The sequence below is a fragment of the Lolium rigidum genome, chromosome 6 (genome assembly GCF_022539505.1).
Source record: "Lolium rigidum isolate FL_2022 chromosome 6, APGP_CSIRO_Lrig_0.1, whole genome shotgun sequence".
Classification (NCBI taxonomy): domain Eukaryota; kingdom Viridiplantae; phylum Streptophyta; class Magnoliopsida; order Poales; family Poaceae; genus Lolium; species Lolium rigidum.
In genome coordinates this window covers 38612525-38632019 of record NC_061513.1, presented here as the reverse complement: position 1 = coordinate 38632019, position 19495 = coordinate 38612525, and the positions used below count along the sequence as shown (strand labels likewise).

At 50.7% G+C, this 19495-nt stretch overlaps 2 protein-coding genes across 2 annotated transcripts; both read right to left on the bottom strand.

Annotated features, from left to right (window-relative positions):
• Positions 1-12305: 12305 nt before the first annotated feature.
• On the bottom strand, positions 12306-13446 carry LOC124661878 (glutathione S-transferase 3-like). Its single transcript, XM_047199768.1, has 3 exons — positions 13212-13446; positions 13082-13130; positions 12306-12983 (listed from the first exon to the last, which is right to left on the bottom strand). Exons 1-3 carry the CDS (start codon positions 13368-13370, stop codon positions 12526-12528), a joined length of 666 nt encoding a protein of 221 aa, XP_047055724.1. The 5' UTR covers positions 13371-13446; the 3' UTR covers positions 12306-12525.
• Positions 13447-16380: 2934 nt separating this feature from the next.
• LOC124661880 (glutathione S-transferase 3-like) lies at positions 16381-17840 on the bottom strand. The gene is made up of 3 exons (XM_047199771.1): positions 17424-17840; positions 17302-17350; positions 16381-16982 (listed from the first exon to the last, which is right to left on the bottom strand). Exons 1-3 carry the CDS (start codon positions 17571-17573, stop codon positions 16531-16533), a joined length of 651 nt encoding a protein of 216 aa, XP_047055727.1. The 5' UTR covers positions 17574-17840; the 3' UTR covers positions 16381-16530.
• Between the last annotated feature and the right edge of the window lie 1655 nt (positions 17841-19495).

Below are 19495 nucleotides of genomic sequence, written 5' to 3'. Positions count from 1 at the left end.
GCCGGGATCGGTAAATGAAATAAAGACGCGGGCGTGCCAGTGTATAATGATACACAAAGAAATAAAAGAAATGCGGGAACAGTATTTCATTAATCATATAGATAACAAATACAATTCCCATGTGTTGCGCTCCGTGGCCTGCTAGCGCGGCCAGCCTGACTAGGGCGATTGCGGTCTCTCGATTCCCGGGGCCTCGGGAGGCTCCCGGTTAATTACTCCCGCGGGTTACGCCGCGAGACACCTCCGATTAAGCCGTGTGGTCGTCTTCGTCGTCTTTGCTTCACGTCCTGCATGCATGATATGATGGTGGTGTATGTGGGTGGGCAGCGGCAGAGCCCGTGTTCTCGTCGGTACACGCGCCGCTGTAAGCGTGGCCTGTGTTGCGGCCTCGCCCGCCCTCGCCGTCGCGCCTCGTCGGTCTTGAGCGGCGATGATGGGTGTTGTTGAAGTAGCATGATGCAGTCCGTTTAGCTAGGACTTCTTGACGACTTAGCGGCATCGTCGGGGTGCACAAGGGGTACGCCTCGCGGGAGTAAATTATCGGGAGACAGGCGTCGGTGTAAAACCAACACACGCTCATGTCGGCATGGCCGGTGTGGTCGGCGCCGTGACTGGGCCCGACGCCGAGCATACGGCAGTCGGCGCAGCTTGGATGCCGTCTCACGAGGTCACGATGGAGCCGTGTCGGAGTCGCCATCGAGCGACGTCTTGAAGTGGTATGATCCGTGAAGCAGCACCACGGCAACCTGTAGGTCACGAGCATCGCAGTAGAGTATGGCGTCGGCAGCAACACGAGATGCTATCAGCAACCCGGCCACCGCGCCAACTCCTTCACCTGTACGTCCGAGGAACCTGTACACCGTTGAGCCTGTACACCGCCCTGCACCCATGGCTGAGGTGCTCTGTACGCCGGATGCTGGGACCGTGCTTTGAGCATCGGCGTCGAGGAGCCTGATTGCGGAGCTGTTTGTACGCCGCCGCTGTGCCTGTACGCTGGTTTGGACCTCAAGTGCCGCTCTGAACCTGTACGCCGGCTTGACTTTGGGCGCTTGCTGGGCTGCGCACCATCGGCCGAGCCGCACCCGTATGTCGTCGTGGAGTTGCGCCTGTCCGCCAGTCTGTGCAGGGTTGTACATGGCGTCATCCGTGTACGTCAAACTGATCCAGCCGTCTGTGTCGCCGATTGCTGCAGATGCTATTCTCATCGTGTACGTGCTCACATCTAGCCATATGCGGTATATGGCGACGAAAGCACGCCCCGACGAGACATCGATGTAGCAGCGCAGCCGCGTCAACTCCTGCACCTATGCGCTCGCGCTGCTGAGCTCTGTACGTCAAATGCCTTGGTGAACCTGTCCGCCGGGCTGCTTCCAAGAGCTGAGCTGCTCATCGTGTGTTCCGGGCTGCACCTATACATCGAGCCGCTCCTGTATACATGCCGCCGCTGAACTGCGCCTATGCGTCGAGCGCGAGGCCGAACCGGTACGTCGGGCCGCTTCCATGAGCCGAGCGGTACGCCGTGTACCTGTACATCGAGAAGTCGGGGCTGCACCTGTACGCCGGTGACTCCCCTCCACGGTGTTGCCCTCATCAACTCCAGCTCGCCGCGAACGGACAGGTGACGGCGAACTTCGTTGGTGCGATAGACGCGCCGGCCGTTGGGCTGCACGATGGCGAGCGCCATGGCAGCGGCGTCCGAGACACCATCCACCATGCTAGCTGTACGTCCTTTTGCTCCTGGCTTGATGGATGTATGGAGATGGATGAGTTTCTTTTCGCCGTGTACGAGAGCTAGCTCCGAGTCTCTCTCCCGTGCGTCTTCTGCCTCTTTTCTCTCTGCTCTGGTCGATGCGGATCGCTTCTATTTATAGGCGGCCGGCCCAGCATCGAGATAAGGATCGCAGCCGTGATTTCCGAAATAACTTCCCTGATCGTTCAATTTTCTTTCCTCATCCGCACGGCATATCTCTTCAGGAAGTTAGGTTGTTGTTCAAACTTATCTATCTCTAAAACTTCTAGAGCTTCCCCGTGACAGCCGCGTGGGCCGATCAACCTCGCGGCGAAAGCGCAAGCCACGTGAGCTAGACTCGTACGTGCAGAACCCATCGGTTAGGAGATGTACATGCATGTACGTGACCAATGGGCTCCTCATTTGATCAATTGACTTCTCTGGCTGGCGGACGAGCTGATCCGCCATAGGAGTCCATGTACACCTGTATAAATAAAGCAAAGACACGATACATGCATGTATATAGAAATAATAATATTTTTATCCATTTTATTATTATTTACTAATACCATTAAACTGTATTTAAATTGATCTTTGGTACAAAACCACGTCGAACACGCCGTTCGCTGGGTTTAACCGCCACGACGGTGGCCGCATGCGCAAGGTCGCCTTCTACGAGTGGGAGACGAGCCAGGGCACCCTAGATGCGCCCCTCATGTACGCCACGGAAGTGCCGTCCGCCGACAAGAAGCACAAGGTCATACAGTGTGATGGGCTGGTTCTAGTGCCCGCCGGGGTCACGGTGCTTCTGCTCAACCCGGCCACGCGGCGCGCCCGGGCGCTGCCTTGTAGCCCCAACTTTCCGTTCTACAACGACCAGGTGTTCGGTTTTGGACGAGACCCACGTTCCAACACGTATAAGATCGCTCGCTTCTTCTACCGCTCTGCGCCCGCAACAACGAGCGACTGCCACTACCCTGCGGTGATGGGGAACTACCACAACACCGCTAGGATGGAGGTGTTCACCATCGGAGTCAACCGGCATTGGCGTGAGACGGCAGCGCAACCGCCATACCCTGTCATGCAATGGCGAGAGGCAACCTCCTTCAAGGGGTCGCTCCTTTGGATCATCGACGAGCGTGCTCTCGGGAATGTTGCTCCGGGTTTTCTCCGCTTTGACTTGGCGGACGAGACATTCGGGCTCATGCAGTTCCCTCCTTGGCGCCCAAGCTCCGAATATGCTACCGTGGGTTTAGCCGAGCTCCGTGGGGAGCTCCTTGCGGCTCATGTACGCAATGACGTCGAGATGTGGGTGTGCGACAACGCGGACAACCCGAATTGGGAACTACACCACAAGATCTTTCTCTCGCTGTGGCCGAAACATCTCAATCCAGTTGGTCTGTTTAGTGATGATGATGTCGTGTTCCAAGATGAAGAGGTGAATCTTCTCATACGCTACGATCGCCAAACTAAATCTCTCAAGGCCGTGGTTCATATGATCTACTTGAGGTATCACAACCCAAGCACTGGCGCGATTGAATATGGGAATAGCAGGTTTGCGAAAAGGCATCAGTCTACAACACTCCCTATTATTACCATTGATGTAATTCCCTATGTTCCAAGCATAGTTCCAATCTAGGTGAAACCCTGCATATTCTTAGAATTTCCTTGCTTCTAGTTTTTAGGGACCGAGCTCATGTTACAATTAATAATTTGTATACATGATTTTCCACTTGAACTTTTATTTTATTGACATACACGCCTTAATTAGCTAATTACACTCATGTTGCATACTTTTAGATGCCCTCGGAGGCGATATATAAGTTGTGATCCAATGCTTCCAGGGACGTAAAAGGCACAACAAAAAACACTTACTCCTCCATCCTTAATAAGTGGCAAAGACTTGTGAGTGCACATCCCAGGTTACCAGGATTCGATTCTTAAGGGATGCTACCTAGCACATATAAATTCGTTGGTGCAGAGATGTCATCTAACAATGTATAGTTAAGGAAATGAATATTTTCTCATTGGTCAACGTTTAAATCTTCATATCTGCAGAAACATAATAATCCTGATATATATGTGGACAACGAGCTAGCGAAAGATCCTTCTTGTGCATAGGTTTTATAGGTTTTACATCAGCTTTGATTTTAGAGCATCTCCTGCCGCATCCCTCAAACGGCGTCAGATCGAGCGTTTGGGGGACGTGTTTTGTTCGTGCCGCGTTTGGGGATCCAGCCGCGTCCCCCAAATGCCGCCTCCAAACTTTTTTTAACATTAAAATACTCTATTTTTTTGTATTTTTTTTCAATAGAGAGAAGAAACATTCCACAAACTAATACATAATTCGGAACATGGTTTACACAAACTAAGACATAGTTTGGAACATGGTTTCCACAAACTAATACATAGTTTGAACCATGGTTGACACAAATTAAAACATTGGAAAATGAGGAAACCTAACTAGTGTTGGCATCGCAGATTTCGTGTGTTCGCTGCCAAGAAAGAACACTCCCAGGCCTGTCACCCGAATTGGAAAATCCAGCTGATGATGATAGCCCTATTGGTCCTTTCGAGGAAGAACATCCAAAAACATGCGTGCCTATTTTTGCTGCGAAGAAACAACACTCAGTCGTTGTCGTCCTCCTCGACGTTGTCGCCGTGGTAGTGCCGGCGGTAGCGCGTCTCCTCGAACACCTTGACACTCATGTCGGCCTCGCCAAGGTAGGAGAACGTGAGCACGAAGCCGGCTTCAAGGTGGTGGTAGCGCGCAAACTTCTCCCAGCCAGTGTGGAGGTACATCTTGTCGCACGCATCGAAGGTCACGTCCACAATCCACCGGCAGCAGCCGCAGCCTCCCGCAGATGCAGCGAGACCGGCTCGTTGCCGACGACAAAGTCGGCGAACTTGTCCGGCAGCCTCAGGATGCCGAGTGGGTCACCCTTGAGGACAACGACGAACTCGAACAACACTTCCCGCTCCTCCTCCTGCAGGTCCAACGATGAAGACGACAACATCGCAGGCGACGGCGAGCGTGCAGCGCTGCCGCGGCCAAGACCACAACCACGACCACGGCCGCGACCTCGGCCTCCGCCTTTACCAGCCATGGCGTCGACTCTTGAGATGGTGGCGGCTAGGGTTGGGGAGAGAGGCGCTAGGGTTTGTGTGTGACAGACGATGAGAGAGCGACCCTTTTTATAGGCCGGAGAGAGGCAGGGGAGCGGTGGCGCTCATTAACGCCGGCACGTAGAGCTAGGCGCAATAAGACGTTTCGATGTGCCTCTGCGGAAACTGCACCGTCGCTGCGCGCCAATAACTTTCGTTGCGAGGTAGGTTACGGTTAGGTTAAACTTCAATGTGCCGCTGACGCGTCGGTCCCACCACTTCTTGTCTCGCTTTTCGTTGTGCCTGACGTGCCCGAAGCTGTCCCCTGTATAGTGGGGACGGGCTCGGGGCGCCGAACAACATATTGGACCGCGTTGGATAAAAAGAGGCTTTGGGGCGTGGCTGCGAACATTATTTTGTCCGGCGCGCCCTAAATCCACTTGGGGAACGCTTTAAAAGACGCGGCTCGAGATGCTCTTAAGCTACAATTGTGCTCCTATTTTTGTAGGACGTTGAAGCAGAATTGCGATAGGTGCCTTTGCAAGGTGTAGATACGTACTGGTGTCTGGTGGTGGTGTTTTACTAGCATAGTTTTATGCATAGACAAAACTTTGGTACTAGAGTTTTTGTTAGGATTAGCTGGAATAATCCGCTGTAAACTTTAAATCTCCACTTATCTTCAATATATGTTTGGTGGCAAACTATAAATCTCCACTTATCTTCAATATATGTTTGGTGCTAGAGTATGAGGGAGTTTAATCCGCACTTTTTTCCAAATTTTAGTATAATTTTTTCAATCTCCAATACTCTATCCACTACCTAGTAAATTGTGCATTAAAATTCGTGCAGTCTGGCTATTTTGCTGTTGGAAATCATTTTTCTACACGGACCGGCCCCTGGCTATTGCTTTGTTGTGGGCTGTTCGCTTTGATGGGCTGCTTTGCTTCCTTTTCGAGCCTTTGTAGCATGTGGCGTTTAACTTTTTCTTTTTGATCTGTTGCATTTTTCCATGCTTCGGCGTTGTTCTGTGCAAAAAGGAAAATAACGACACATATGTTGCAACTGAGAAAATCTGGACCATTGGATTATGTTATGATTCACGCTAGTTTAGAGAGTTATAAACCAAGATTTTTCCAGTTACACGTGGGTCGCAACTGAGATTTTGCCAATTGCATGTGTTGCAATTGAGTTTTTTTTAAAATTTACATGTGGGTCGCAGCTGAGATTGCGAGTTGCATATGGGTCGTATGGGTTGGAACTGAGATTTTTTCTGTTTCATGTGGGTCGCAACTAAGATTTTTTCAGCTGCATATGGGTCGCAACTGAGTTTTTTTCTAGTTGCATATGGGTCCCAACTGAAATTTTTTGAGCTGCATGTGGTCGCAACTAATTTTTTTTTTTTCAATTTCATGTGGGTCGTAACTGGGCTTTTTTCAGCTGCATATGGGTCGCAACTGAGGTTTTGCCCTAGTTGCATTTGGGTCACAACTGAAATTTTCCCAGTTGCATGTGAGTCGTAACTGAGATTTTTCCAGCTCGCAACTGAGTTTTTCGTAGTTGCACATGAGCCATAACTAAAATTTTCCCAGTTGCATGTGAGTCGCACCTGATATTTTTTAGGTCCATGTAGGTTACAATTCGGATTTTTTATTGTTGCACGTGGGTTGTAACTAAGATTTTTCCAGTTGCATATGGGCCGCAACTAAGAGTATCTCGGTTGCATGTGAGCCGTAACTAAGATTTTTTCAGTTACATGTGAGTCGTAACTAAGATTTTTCCAGTTGCATATAGGTCGCAACTAAGATTATCTCAGCTGCATGTGAGCCGTAACTAAGATTTTTTCCGTTGCATGTAGGTTGCAATTGCGACTTTTGTTGCTACATGTGGGTTGTAACTAAAAATTTTCTAGTTACACGTGAGTTGTAAATGAGACTTATTGTTGCACATAGACGTACCTAAGTTTTTTCTCAAATTAGGTGTAACTGGGATTTTCTAGTTTTTTCCGTGGGTTGTATATTTCTAGTTGCACCTGTGTTGCAAATAAAAAATTTCATTGACATGGGTTGCAACTGGTTCCAGTGAAAGATGTGAGTACCGAGTTTTGTAGTTTTTTTTCTCTCTTATTCTCTGCAAAGGTCAAGAGAATCATGGACCTCACTTACTAAAAAAGATTGTGACCGTTTCCGTGGCCTCCTTCTAGTGCTTTATAGGTAGTCAGTTGTCGGGTGACTGAGATTTAGTAAATCTCAGTCGCCTGATCACTAGCTCTGCCTTATATTCTCCTGTTTAAAAATAAGTCATAGTTTTATCTAGGTACGAATATATTTACATATTAAAACACGTATATTTTGGATAGGGATTTGGTGCACATGGGCACCAGTGCTCCCTCCACTTTTAGATTTCTAAAAATTTCGAAACCTCACACTTCTATTTCTCTAAAAAATATGACGTTAAATATGTAGATAGATATGTACAGGAGGAGTCTACGCAAAAAAGTCCCGGTAAAAATACTTTAAATTTTGAGAAATACAAAATAAACAAATTTATAACAAAAAGATATACTATTTTAATACTATTGTACTACCATTTAATGTCACAAATTTGTATTTTTGATATTTCCCAAAATATATTATATTTTTTAACGGGGCTTTTTTACATGTACCCATAACGTACATATCTATCTATATATTTAACACCATAATTTTAAAAAACATAGAAGTGTGACGTTTTAAAAAATTTAAAAATCTAAAATCGGAGGGAGCACTGGTGCCCATGTGTCAAAGACACTTTCTGGTATATTTCTACACAAAATCACGACACTTCTTTTGAACGGGGTGGTACTAGTGAAACTTAAGCAATTGCACAGCGATTTCTAACAGCCCGAGTCATGAGATGAAACATGACGATTGCTACATAATGTACGGTTTTTGACACATAATTTCCACTGAAGAGCTCGTTGATGGCATCACACTGTTATTCCACTCCCGCAGGCCGCAGATAATTAACAAGCAAACCCACACAACAACCACCGGCACTGGCGCCGGCGCGCCCCTCACGGTGGCGAGAGGGAGAGCGCGGCGACGGTCTTCTTCCAGGCGGGGCGTGCGGAGATGTCCTCCCACCACGCCTGCACGTGCGGCCTGGCCGCGACGAGCTCCGCCGCCCGGGGCGTCTTGCTGACGGCCAGCAGCTGCGCCATGTGGTTGACGTCGGCGAGGGTGAACACGTCCCCCGCGAGGTACCTGTTCCCGGCGGCGAGGTGGGCCTCGTAGACGTCGAGCACGTCGGCCACCTTGCGCGCGAGCCCGTCCACCACGGCCCACGGCCGGGTCAGGCGACGCGCCGCCCGGCAGCCGGGGCCTCGTACACCAGGTCGGCCACAGCCGGGTAGAAGTGGTGCGACTCCACCTCCAGCCACGTCTCCAGCTTCGCCGACGGCGTGGGGAGCAGGTCAGGGCCCAGATGTGCCGGCTGATGGCGCGCGACTCTGCAGTTGGTGCGGCGGAAATTGTTACCAGTCAATCCGGCGAGTCTGAATTCTGAAGCTCTGGATTTTTCTGGTGCGTACCGAAGAGGACGTGGCCGCCGTCCTGGAGCGCGGGCATCTGGCCGAAAGGCTGCACGACGGAGAATCTCACCCGACACCGCCACCAAACCTGTCCGGCTGCAGCAGGGCCGACGAAGAACCACCTCTTCTCCAAACAGAAGGCCACCTGAGAGCTCCCACCGGCCAAAGCCAACACGCCATACAAGAAGAATACACTACTGTATTGAACTTTTCCTGTATTTGGAATTTTGGATTGTGTCTTACTTAACTACCGAGTACAACTGAAGTGATGGACTAACTCACTGCAGATGGGAACTGGAACATCAAGCTTAAATTGCTGGAGAAAACAGAGTAGTGGAAACTAGATACAGAGTATATGACATCCAGGCTTTATGTTCCTCAAAAACATTTCTCCGATTGTTTAGAAGCAGTACAAGAAGTCGCCTGATAATGTACGCAAATAACAGATTTTGTTTCAGCAATATTCCGATAATTTCCTCTCAAAAGCGCAACTAAGAAACAAGATCACGATTAAGGAATTACTTGTCAAGACTAAATCAAGGAATAGGGGAGACCGGGAGATGGACCTGTGGGCTGTGGCACACCGAAACTTTTTCCTTGCGGGCCGCTGGGAATTTGGCTTGGTCCGATGTGCCCTCGCCGTCGCCCTCGCCGAGGCCGCTCGGCTCCGCTCCGCTGGTGGCTCCTTCTGCTGGGGTGGTGTAAGGCCAGGCTCTGAGGTATTTGGGGATGCACGAAAAGAACGCCCGCGCGAAAAAAACCCTACCCTGCTCTCGTGACCCGCGCCGCCCCCCGCGGCGGCCGTGCCGGCCTCTCTCTAGCCCCCGTCGAGTGCTCTCCCCTGCCGCCGTCGACGGCATGCGCCGCCGGGCGTTGCCCGGGCGGTGGCGGGGCTGATTCTACCCGTGGCGTAGTCGGGGGCACGGGGGCCTTGGGCTGGCGACGGTGGCTTTCGGCCGGCGGCGGTTCGGTGCGGCGGTGTGGTTCTCGCGCGCTGTGTGGTGCGGAGATGCAGCGGCGCCGCTGTTAGCGGCGGGTCGGCGTGGTTGGGAGGGCCGGCGGCTCTACCTCGGCCCAGATCTGTGCCCCTTTGGGCCCGGTCTAGGCTAGGGCGGGTCGGAGCTTCCTTGCTCGACGGTGGTGCTCCCTGGGCGCAGAGTTGGTGAGTTGGCGGTGGCAGGGCGGTGGCAGCGCTACGGCCGGCTTGCTGCAGCACGGCGGCGGGGACTTAGCGGGCCAGTGTGGGCCCAGCCGGGCCAGTAGGGGCCTGGTTTATCCTTGCTGCCATGTCCCGTCGGCAACCGAGATGGCGGTTGGAGGCAGTTCCCTCCCCCCCGGCTATGGTGCTGCGACCCCTGGCCATGTTGACTCCCTCCTCCTCTTATAGGCCTTGCGTCGATGACCACAGGGAGACGGCAAGGTGACGTCAAGACCGTGGCGGCGTGTGCTATTGGGCGGAAAGCTGGGTGGAGCACTTCGGATCATCCGGGATGGTGGTGGTGGGTTGGGAGAAATCCATGTCGGCTTGTCTGACACCGACACGGTGACGCCTGAGGGTACCACCTTACCTTCCTAAAGGGTGTCGGGTGTACCCCTCCCCAATCCCTTCCGCGTATCAGCGGAAAACAGCGGTGGCGTCGTCGTTCCCCTTGCTGAAGGTGTTGTTTGGTATGCGGCGATTCAGAGTTCTAGGTGTGAAGGTTGCCTTCTAGGTATGCGGGTCGTTCTCGTTTTGTCGATCTAACAGTGTCGGCATTCTTTTTCTCTTTCCTTTCTTTGTAGTTTCGTTTGAGCTTGGTTGTAATGCGGCTCCAGCATGCTTCTTGTATCGTGTGGTTGTTATATTAATATAGTGGGGCGAAAATCTATTTCAAGAAGGTGGATCCTTCTGCTTGAGTCGCTCGCTCCCCCAACCCGCAGCAAGCCCTCGGCGATATGATCTTCCATGACTGGCGCAGTCCCGGCGTCGGCACCCTGAGCCTCAGCTGAACGGCTTGGGCTCGCCTCCGTCGTGCCCTAGCGGCGGACCGGGCGACTTGTGAGATGGGGATTTAGGGAGTAGAGTGCGATGTGGGAGACCTGGTAATACGCGGTGCGGTGCAGGTTTGGCCGGGTCCAACGGGTTTCAGCCCAATTAAAGTTTTTTACGTACGGGTTGGCCTCACGGTTTGGCCGGTTTAAGACCAAATCGTGCCCAGATCGACATATGGAGAAGCTATCCATATATAGCGACGACTCCTGCGGCGACGAGTCAGCGTCAGGCACGCCGACTCCTGCGAGGCTGCGAGAGATCCATCCATGGACAATGGCGAAATCGCACCACCAGCAGCCGAGAAAAGTCCGTACATCCCGCACGAGCTCGTCCGGGAGATCCTGGTCCGTCTTCCCGTCGACTCGCTGCTGCGGTTCACCTGCGTCTGCAAGGCGTGGGGATCCACCATCTCCGGCGACGCGTCCTTCCACCGCGCGCACCTCCGCCTCCAGAGGCCATGCATGCTCCTCTCGCCGTTCGCGGGGTTTAACCGCCACGACGGTGGCCGCAGGCGCAAGGTCGCCTTCTACAGATGGGAGGCGAGCCAAGACGCGCCCCTCGTGTACGCCACGGAGGTGCCGTCCGCCGACACGAAGCACAAGCTCGTACACTGTGATGGGCTGGTCCTAGTGCACGGCGGGGCCACGGTGCTTCTGCTCAACCCGGCCACACGGCGTGCCCGGGCGCTGCCTTGTAGCCCCAATTTTTCGTTCTACAGCCACCAGGTGTTCGGTCTCGGGCGAGACCCACGTTCCAACACCTATAAGGTCGCCCGCTTCTTCTACCGCTCTGCTCCCGTGAGAACGACTGCGGTGACGGGTAACTACCACAACACCGGCAGGATGGAGGTGTTCACCATCGGAGTCGACCGGCATTGGCGTGAGACGGCGGCGCAACCACCATACCCTGTCATGCAATGGCGACAGGCAACCTCCTTCAAGGGGTCCCTCCTCTGGATCGTCGATGAGCGTGCTCTCGGGAATGTTGCTCCGAGTTTTCTCCGCTTCGACTTGGCGGATGAGACATTTGGGCTCACCCCGTTGCCTCCTTGGTGCCCAAGCTCCGAACATGCTACCATGGGTTTAGCTGAGCTTCACGGGGAGCTCCTTGTGGCTCGTGTACGTAATGACGTCGAGATGTGGATGTGTGACAACCTAGACAGCCCACGTTGGGAATTGTGTTACAAGGCCGTCCTCTCATTGTGGCCGAGACATCTCAATCCAATTGGTGTCTTTAATGATGATGATGTCCTGTTCCAAGATGAAGAGGCGAATCTTCTCATACGCTACGATTGCCGAACTAAATCTGTCAAGGGCGTGGTTCATGCGATGTACTTGAGGTACCACAACCCAAGCACCGGCGCGATTGAATATGGGAACGGCAAGTTTGCCGAGAAGTGTCAGTCTACAACACTCCCTTTTGAACTCCCACTCCCTATTTTTACCGTTGACGTAATCCCCTATGTTCCAAGCATAATTCCTATCTAGCTGAAAGCCTGCACATTCTTACAATTTCCTTGCTTCTAGTTTTTAGGGGCAGAACTCATGTTACGATTAATAATTTGTATCCATGATTTTCCACTTGAACTTTTATTTTATTGACATACACTCTTAATTAGCCAATTACACTCATGTTGCCTACTGTTAGATGCCCTCGAAGGCGATATATAAGTTGTGACCCAATGCGTGCAGGTACATAAAAAGGTACAAAAAAAAACACTTTAGTACTCCGTCCTTAATAAGTGGCAAACACTTAGACCTGCAGCTTACCCGGATTTCAATCTTAAGAGGGACCAAATTAAACGGGATACTATCTAGCACGTATAAATTCGCTATGCAAATGTCTCGTCTATCTAACAATGTGTAGTTAACTAAGTAAATATTTCCTCATTGGTCAACGTTTAGATCTTCACTTCCACATAAACATAATAATCCTGATCTGTGTGTGGACAATGAGATCAAACATGTCAATTGCTCATAATGTACGGTTTTTGACACATATTTTCCATTGAACAGTTCGTTGGTGGCATCACACTGTTATTCAACTCCCGCAGCTAACGAGCAACTGCACATACAACCACCGGCGCGCCCCTCACGGCGGCGAGATGGGTAGCGCCGCGACGGTCTTCTTCCAGGCGGGGCGTGCGGAGATGTCCTCCCACCACGCCTGCACGTGCGGCCTGGCCGCGACGAGCTCCGCCGCCCGGGGCGTCTTGCTGACGGCCAGCAGCTGCGCCATGTGGTTGACGTCAGCGAGGGTGAAGACATCCCCCGCGAGGTACCTGTTCCCGGCGGCGAGGTGGCCCTCGTAGACATCGAGCACGTCGGCCACCTTGCGCGCGAGCCCGTCCACCACTTCCGGGTCAGGAGACGCACCGCCCGGCAGCCGGGGCCGCACGCGTATCTCGTACACCAGGTCGGCCACGGCCGGGTAGAAGTGGTGCGACTCCACCTCCAGCCACGTCTCCAGCTTCGCCGACGGCGTCGGGAGCAGGTCCGGGCCGAGATGCTTGTACTTGGTGGCGATGTGCCGGCTGATGGCGCGCGACTCTGCAAGTTCGTGCGGTTGATCAGTTACCCCAAATTGTTACCAGCCCGGCAGTCCGGCGAGTCTGAATTCTGAAGCTCTGAATTTTTCTGGTGCGTACCGAAGAGGGGGTCGTCGCCGTCCTGGAACGCGGGGATCTGGCCGAAGGGCTGCACGGCGCAGGCAGGAAATTAAACGATCAGATCAGTTTGATCAGATCAGAAGAAGTGTGTGTATATGACTGTACGTACGCTGATGGCGAGGAACTCGGGCGTCTTGTTGTCGAGGTCGACGGCGACGAGCTCGTAATTGAGGCCCTTCTCGTTGAGCAGCGCCGCGATGCGCACCGAGTTGGACGACAGCGCGTACCCGTACAGCTTCCTGCTCGTCTCCGGCGTCGCCTCCGCCATGGCCTCCTTTCCTTCGCTGACCTTCTCCTACTACCGGCGTATAGCTCTGGCTCGAGATCGATGACCGAACGGCGCAGCGGGGTAGGTGACAGACACCGGCACACTCACCTAACGTGATGGTGGGTCAACTGATAGCTCTTGTTTGGTTAATCAATTCGCTTAAGTTGTCCGATAACGTGACAGCCCACCGGCTAGATCCAGAACACTCGTATTTTCGAGGCTCTTTCATCAAAATGATACACATGACATGTTTCATTTAGATTATCAAGAATTTTTGCAAACGAAATATAAAAAATTAACCTGAAACCACCTCAATTGTCGCATTACCTACAAGCTTGATCAAGGGGCTGGCCATGGCGAGACATACATCCTAATCTCAGACCTATCCACATCATCTTAAACCTAGATACCTCAAGAAACCACTCAATAGCGAGCCGAGTGCACAAACTGGCCCAACAGACCCTTAACGTTCATTGTACAACCTCTAGAAAGTCGCTGCCACCATCTTCCGCCGACCCATTTCATGATGTTCTGCATGGCTCCATCGTCAAGTGGACCTGAAATAGTCTATCTTGCTCTCTTCACAATGCTTCAACAAGGATTTTCAACTACAAAGCACTACATGCCTCACATGGCGTATCCTATAGTTTCAAATAATCAAAATCAAATTGGTCCAATTTTGGGGATCCAAAATGGGCAAACCCTATGTAATTTGCCACATCAGATTGGTCAGCGGCGCCTATGGTGAATCCGGTGGCGGAGGTGTTTGTGTTGGACCACGTGACCATGGAGGTGGCCAATCTATGACGTAGAGGTCGCGAAACATCAATCCTGACGATCGCATGTCGTCTCTGCGATCGGATCTCCTCGTCTGGAAATAGGCTTGAGGCTTCGGTTCCGGCGATGGATAGCTCCGCGGCGGTCGATCTATGACGTCGCGGCTAAAACGACCATGAATTGGCGGCAGGATCGAAACGACTATGGTCCCATTCCGGCAACGGTAGCCACTGGCGAGCGAAGCGGAGTTGGGGAGGAAACGGTGGAGGGTGTAGGCTCGCGGTGGAGGCAATAGATGGTCGCCGGAATGAACGCTGGTGGGGACAGGCGACGCAACGATGAAGGTGTGCGCGCGGGCGGAGCCGGAATCTTTTTTCTCTGCAGGGCCACGGCCGAGTTTTTAGGACACACAAATGGCCATCAACCACAACGCCGACCATCCTAGTGATCCCACGAACGCGCGCATGCCGCTCAAGGCGCAGCGTGGCACGTTGATGTCTCATAAAAGATGAAATATTTTTTAGCGGGAGACGATGTTACCATCGATAGCAAGTCACATGTGGTGACTTTGTCAATCTTAAGATCCATCAGATCCGTTTTGTAGATTCTCATAGAGATTATTTGCATATTTGATGTGTCTCGGTTTCGCAAAGAAAGAAAAAGGGAGTGCCTAGGTAAACTTAGATTTTAGTGTGTCTCAGTCCACGTCGTAGCACCATGAGGGACATACATGCACAGACGGAGCATGCACCCCAGCATGTGCAGTTGTGCACGCATGTTGTGCTAGCTAGCCAGCTGCCAATTAAACAATATCGTTTTAATTGTATACAAAGGTAATTAACAACAGTTTAGATTTCACTTTTCCTAGCACTAAAGGAACTTCATCAAAAATAATAAAAGTAAATGTTTCTTAGAACTTTTCACAAATTTAATTGAATATGTCAGTCATTTAAAATCGAAAAACAAGTGAAAAAAGACAAAAATATGGAACCAAAAGATATGCTAATTACACATTTCTTGAGAAAAGTGCAACTCATATTAAAAATCGGTTCCTAGTTGCACATTTCTTGAAGAATGTATATCTCGTATTAAAAAAAACTTCTAGTTACACATTTCTTTAGAAAAGTGTAACTCACATCAATAACCGGTAGCTAGTTGCATATTTTCTGAGAAAAATGCAACTCATATTAATACTAGATGAAATGTGCAACTCACATTGAATATAGAATGCAAGTTGCATATTTTTTGAGAAGAAGTGCAACTCATATTAAAAATAGGTTTGTAATTGCACATTTTTTGAGAAAAGTGCAACTCGTATAAAAAAGCTTCTAATTGCACATTTCTTTAGAAAAGTGCAACTCGTATCAATAAGCGGTAGCTAGTTGCACATTTTTGTAGAAAAAATGAAACTCATATTGAAACCAGACGGAGTTATATATTTCTTCGAAAAGTGCAACTCACATTGAATATAGACTGCTAGTTGCATATTTCTTGAGAAAAAGTGCAACTCATATTAAAAATAGGTTTCTAGTTGCACATTTCTTGAGAAAAGTACAACTCATATTAAAAAATACTAATTACATATTTCTTTAGAAAAGTGTAACGCGTATCAATAATCAATAATCAATAATTGGTTGCTAGTTGCACATTTCGTAAAAAAAAATTAAAACTCGTATGGAAAACTTTACTAGTTGCACACTTCTTGAGAAAAAAATGTAACTCATATTAAAAACCCGATGAAATCTATATATATTATAAAAAACAGAAAAATACAACCAACATAAATAATAAAAATATATAATACATATAAAGCATTTTTTATGAATATCAAATAAAAATGCAAAAATAATATAAATAATCATAAAAAAGGCATAAGAAAATATTATAAGCACAAATGTTGTCTACTTTGCTATTTGTACAAAATGAAACAAAACAAGTGCAATATGCTATATATACCTGAAGTAGGAGAATCGTAACGAACTGTTCTCATGCTGGTATTGACATCGCTCCTCTTATCCAGATTCTCATGCTGGATTCCAGAGGTCCTGAGTTCGACTACCCAAGGGCACGTGGCCTATTATTTTTATTTTCGTTCACTGAGACATAGAAAAATCTCAGTCACCTGAGACTTAGCAAAACCGAAAGAAAAAACATCAACCGTAGGAATCCGAAAGTTCCTTCTGAAAGCAGTAACACCAGAGATTCACCTACATTTTCTGTTGCAAGAACAGAATTCACTGACAATAACCGATTGTTTATTTCGTGCAGAGTACTGATAAACTAAACATCTCGATTTATTCAACTCTCGCGGCTAGACAAGCAAACCCCACATTGATCACACCGAAGCAACGGACGGCACGACACCGCGCGCCGGCACCGGCACTTAAGCGCCGGGCGGGAGGGGGACGGAGGCGACGGTCTTGAGCCACGCGGGGCGGGCGGAGATGTCGTCCCACCATGCCTTCACATGGGGCCTGGACGCCACGAGCTCCGCCTTGGAGGTCTTGCTCAGCATGAACATGTAACTCAGATGGTTGGCGTCGGCGAGCGTGTAGGCGTCGCCGGCGAGGTACTTGTTGCCCTTGGCGAGGTGTGCCTCGTAGACGTCGAGCACCTTGGCGAGGTCCGCGGCGTGCTTGTCGACCACGGCGGCGTCGGGCGCGCCGCCGAGCATGGGCTTGATGAGGAGCTCGAACACCAGCGGCGACACGGCCGGGTAGAAGTGGTGCGACTCGACTTCGAGCCACGTCTCCAGCTTCGCCGACGGCGTCGGGACAAGGTCCGGGCCTTGCGTCTTGTACTTGGTCGCGATGTGCCGGTTGATGGCGCGGGACTCTGCAACAAGCGCGTTTGGTTAATCTGGGTGATTGATTAGCTCACCTCGTGGCTGGTCTTAGATTCCAAGAATCGCCGGGTTCGTCAACGATAGAGTATATTCTTGCACTAATCTATAAGGCCAAATCAAGTACTGCAAATTTTATTCTGAAAGTCTGGATAGATCATGGATCAGATCAGAGGATGAAATTATATACTCCTGAGAAGTGAGAACATAGAGAGTGCAAAGGTATATTCTTCCGCAAAGACATGTGGAACGAAATCTACCAGATCTGATCTGCCTAAACTACAGAGCACTGACGGATGTGCAGTTAATTACCGTATAGAACTTCGTCCCCGTCCTGCAGCGCGGGGATCTGGCCGAAAGGCTGCAACAGGATGTAAAATTAGCAGCCACGAAGCTGTCCAATCTTCGCGAGGAACTCAGGGTGAGAGGCGTACGTTGAGCGCGAGGAATTCAGGGTGCTTGTGGGCGCCGGTGCGGAGGTCGACATCGACGATCTCGAAGTCGAGGCCCTTCTCGTTCAGCACCGCCGCTACGCGCACCACGTTCGCCGAGAGCGCCATCCCGTACAGCTTAATCGGCGCCATCTCGCTTGATCTCTCGTCTCCTCTCTTCTTGCTCTGCTCACCTTAGCTACCTTCCAAATACTTCCGTGGTTCTGGCTCTCCCGCTAGCTCTCAGTCTAACTATATCGAGTACTGACCTTGAGCTAATGAGCTGACGTCAAGACACGAGCTTTATCGGCGCCATCTCGATGGATCTCTCGTCTCTTCTCTTCTTGCTCTCCTCACCATGCCTGCTACCTACCAAATAGTACTTCCGTGGCTCTGGCTCTCCCGCGCGCTAGCTCTCAGGCTCACTGTATCGGGTACCTTGAGCTTTCACACGGCTGACTTACACTTACCGGCTGGACCAGGTGCCGTACGCTCCTGGGCAGGGCATTGCCCCGTCCGAAATTGTCCTAAATTTCTCGCCCATCCTCCTACGAACTGTCTTTTTATGTTTTGAGAACTTGTGGAAGAGCTGCACGTCTATGTACTAAGTTTAAATGAAGAAACTTTGATCCAGTTTATAAGGAAAACAACACCCAAAACCCTTACACATGAAGCCAATCGGCAATCAACGCACACCCAAAAACACACAACAAGCACACACGTCTTGCCCAACCACCGGCCAATAAGAGCATCTCCAGTTGCGTCCCTCAAAAAGCGTCCGGCACAAATGATTTGGGGCACGTTTGGGACCGCGCCGGACAAAAAGAGACCAAAAATCTGTAAAAAAAGAGGTCCTTCCCAGCCGCGTCCCTCAAACGGCGTCCGGATGCATGCATTTTAATAGAAGGGACCACCCCATGTGGGAAAAGTAGGTGAGAGAAAGTGTGGGAAAGAGACTAGCATGTGGGGACTAGGGGCTGCATGCATGCGTCCGGACGCTATTTTGTAGTCGGCGTCCCCGTGAGAGACTCGTGCATAGAGTCTCTCACGGGGACGCCGGACACAAATTGAGGCGCTAATTAGCTTTGGGGGACGCGACTGGACATCTTTTTTCCCCATTTCTTGTCCGCGGTCCCCCAAACCTCATTTGGGGGACGCGACTGGAGATGCTCTAAGGCACCGGACTGGGGTAGGGCCTCGAGACCGCATCACAACTAAAGCGGAAAAATGGAGGCACACCCTAGCTACAGGGGTGGCACACGTCGATGTACAAACCACCCAAAGTGTCTGGAAGAAGTCGGGGAGTGGACCCAACAGGACATGGCCAGACTAGAGGATAGCAAGCAAAGTCGATGCCAATGTACATTGCGCCCAAGATGCCCAGACTCGAGTAGTGATCGTCCTTGACTCCGATTTCAGACATCAGACTCCACGAGCAACCTAGATAACACCTCCAAGAAGGATACAACGCCATAGCTTCGTCGTTGCCTGAACCAGGAAGTTGGGTCTAGGGTTTCCCCATTTGTTGAGGAGGAGGCATGGTTGAATTACTTGGACGACGCCTTCAAAAAGGTGACAATGCTTGTGTGCATCGTCGTCGTCCTGCAGCAGCACATCGATTTCTTCCAACCCTTCAAGTAGCCCCACAGTTGAGGATATGCCAATTAGATATACCACATCAGTGCCTTGATTCCAGCAAGCCGGGATGGCCCACAGATGGTGGTGAGGCTTATGGACCAACCGGGCGGCCCAGTTGACGGAGCATAGAAGCGGTGGGATCTGGCCTGGAGACAAGCTGTCTGATCCGGCCCATGATTAAGGCCGGTCGGATTTGTGCCATGCACGACACGGAATAATTAGTGTACTCTAGGCTTAGTCGTGTCCAGTAGGATCTCTACCATCGTAACCCTAGATCCAGAGCTTTTATAAGCCAGATCGTGGGAGCCCTTGAGGCACAGTTCAACTCATTGTAATCTCGCACTTGTTGCCCGAATAATTTTAAACATGCAGCAATATGGCCTTGCCACCATCATGAGATTTCCAAAGCTAGGTAGCTCGTGTGTCCCTGTCCTGGT

What these genes read in the sequence shown, in the direction of transcription:
- LOC124661880 (XM_047199771.1), bottom strand. Translation starts at nt 17,573, where the DNA reads ATGGCGCCGATTAAGCTGTACGGGATGGCGCTCTCGGCGAACGTGGTG. An exon ending in CTGAATTCCTCGCGCTCAAC is followed by an intron (nt 17,351 to 17,423) that starts GTACGCCTCTCA and finishes ATCCTGTTGCAG; the next exon opens with CCTTTCGGCCAGATCCCCGC. An exon ending in CGGGGACGAAGTTCTATACG is followed by an intron (nt 16,983 to 17,301) that starts GTAATTAACTGC and finishes CGCTTGTTGCAG; the next exon opens with AGTCCCGCGCCATCAACCGG.
- LOC124661878 (XM_047199768.1), bottom strand. Translation starts at nt 13,370, where the DNA reads ATGGCGGAGGCGACGCCGGAGACGAGCAGGAAGCTGTACGGGTACGCG. An exon ending in CCGAGTTCCTCGCCATCAGC is followed by an intron (nt 13,131 to 13,211) that starts GTACGTACAGTC and finishes TGCGCCGTGCAG; the next exon opens with CCCTTCGGCCAGATCCCCGC. An exon ending in CGGCGACGACCCCCTCTTCG is followed by an intron (nt 12,984 to 13,081) that starts GTACGCACCAGA and finishes ACGAACTTGCAG; the next exon opens with AGTCGCGCGCCATCAGCCGG.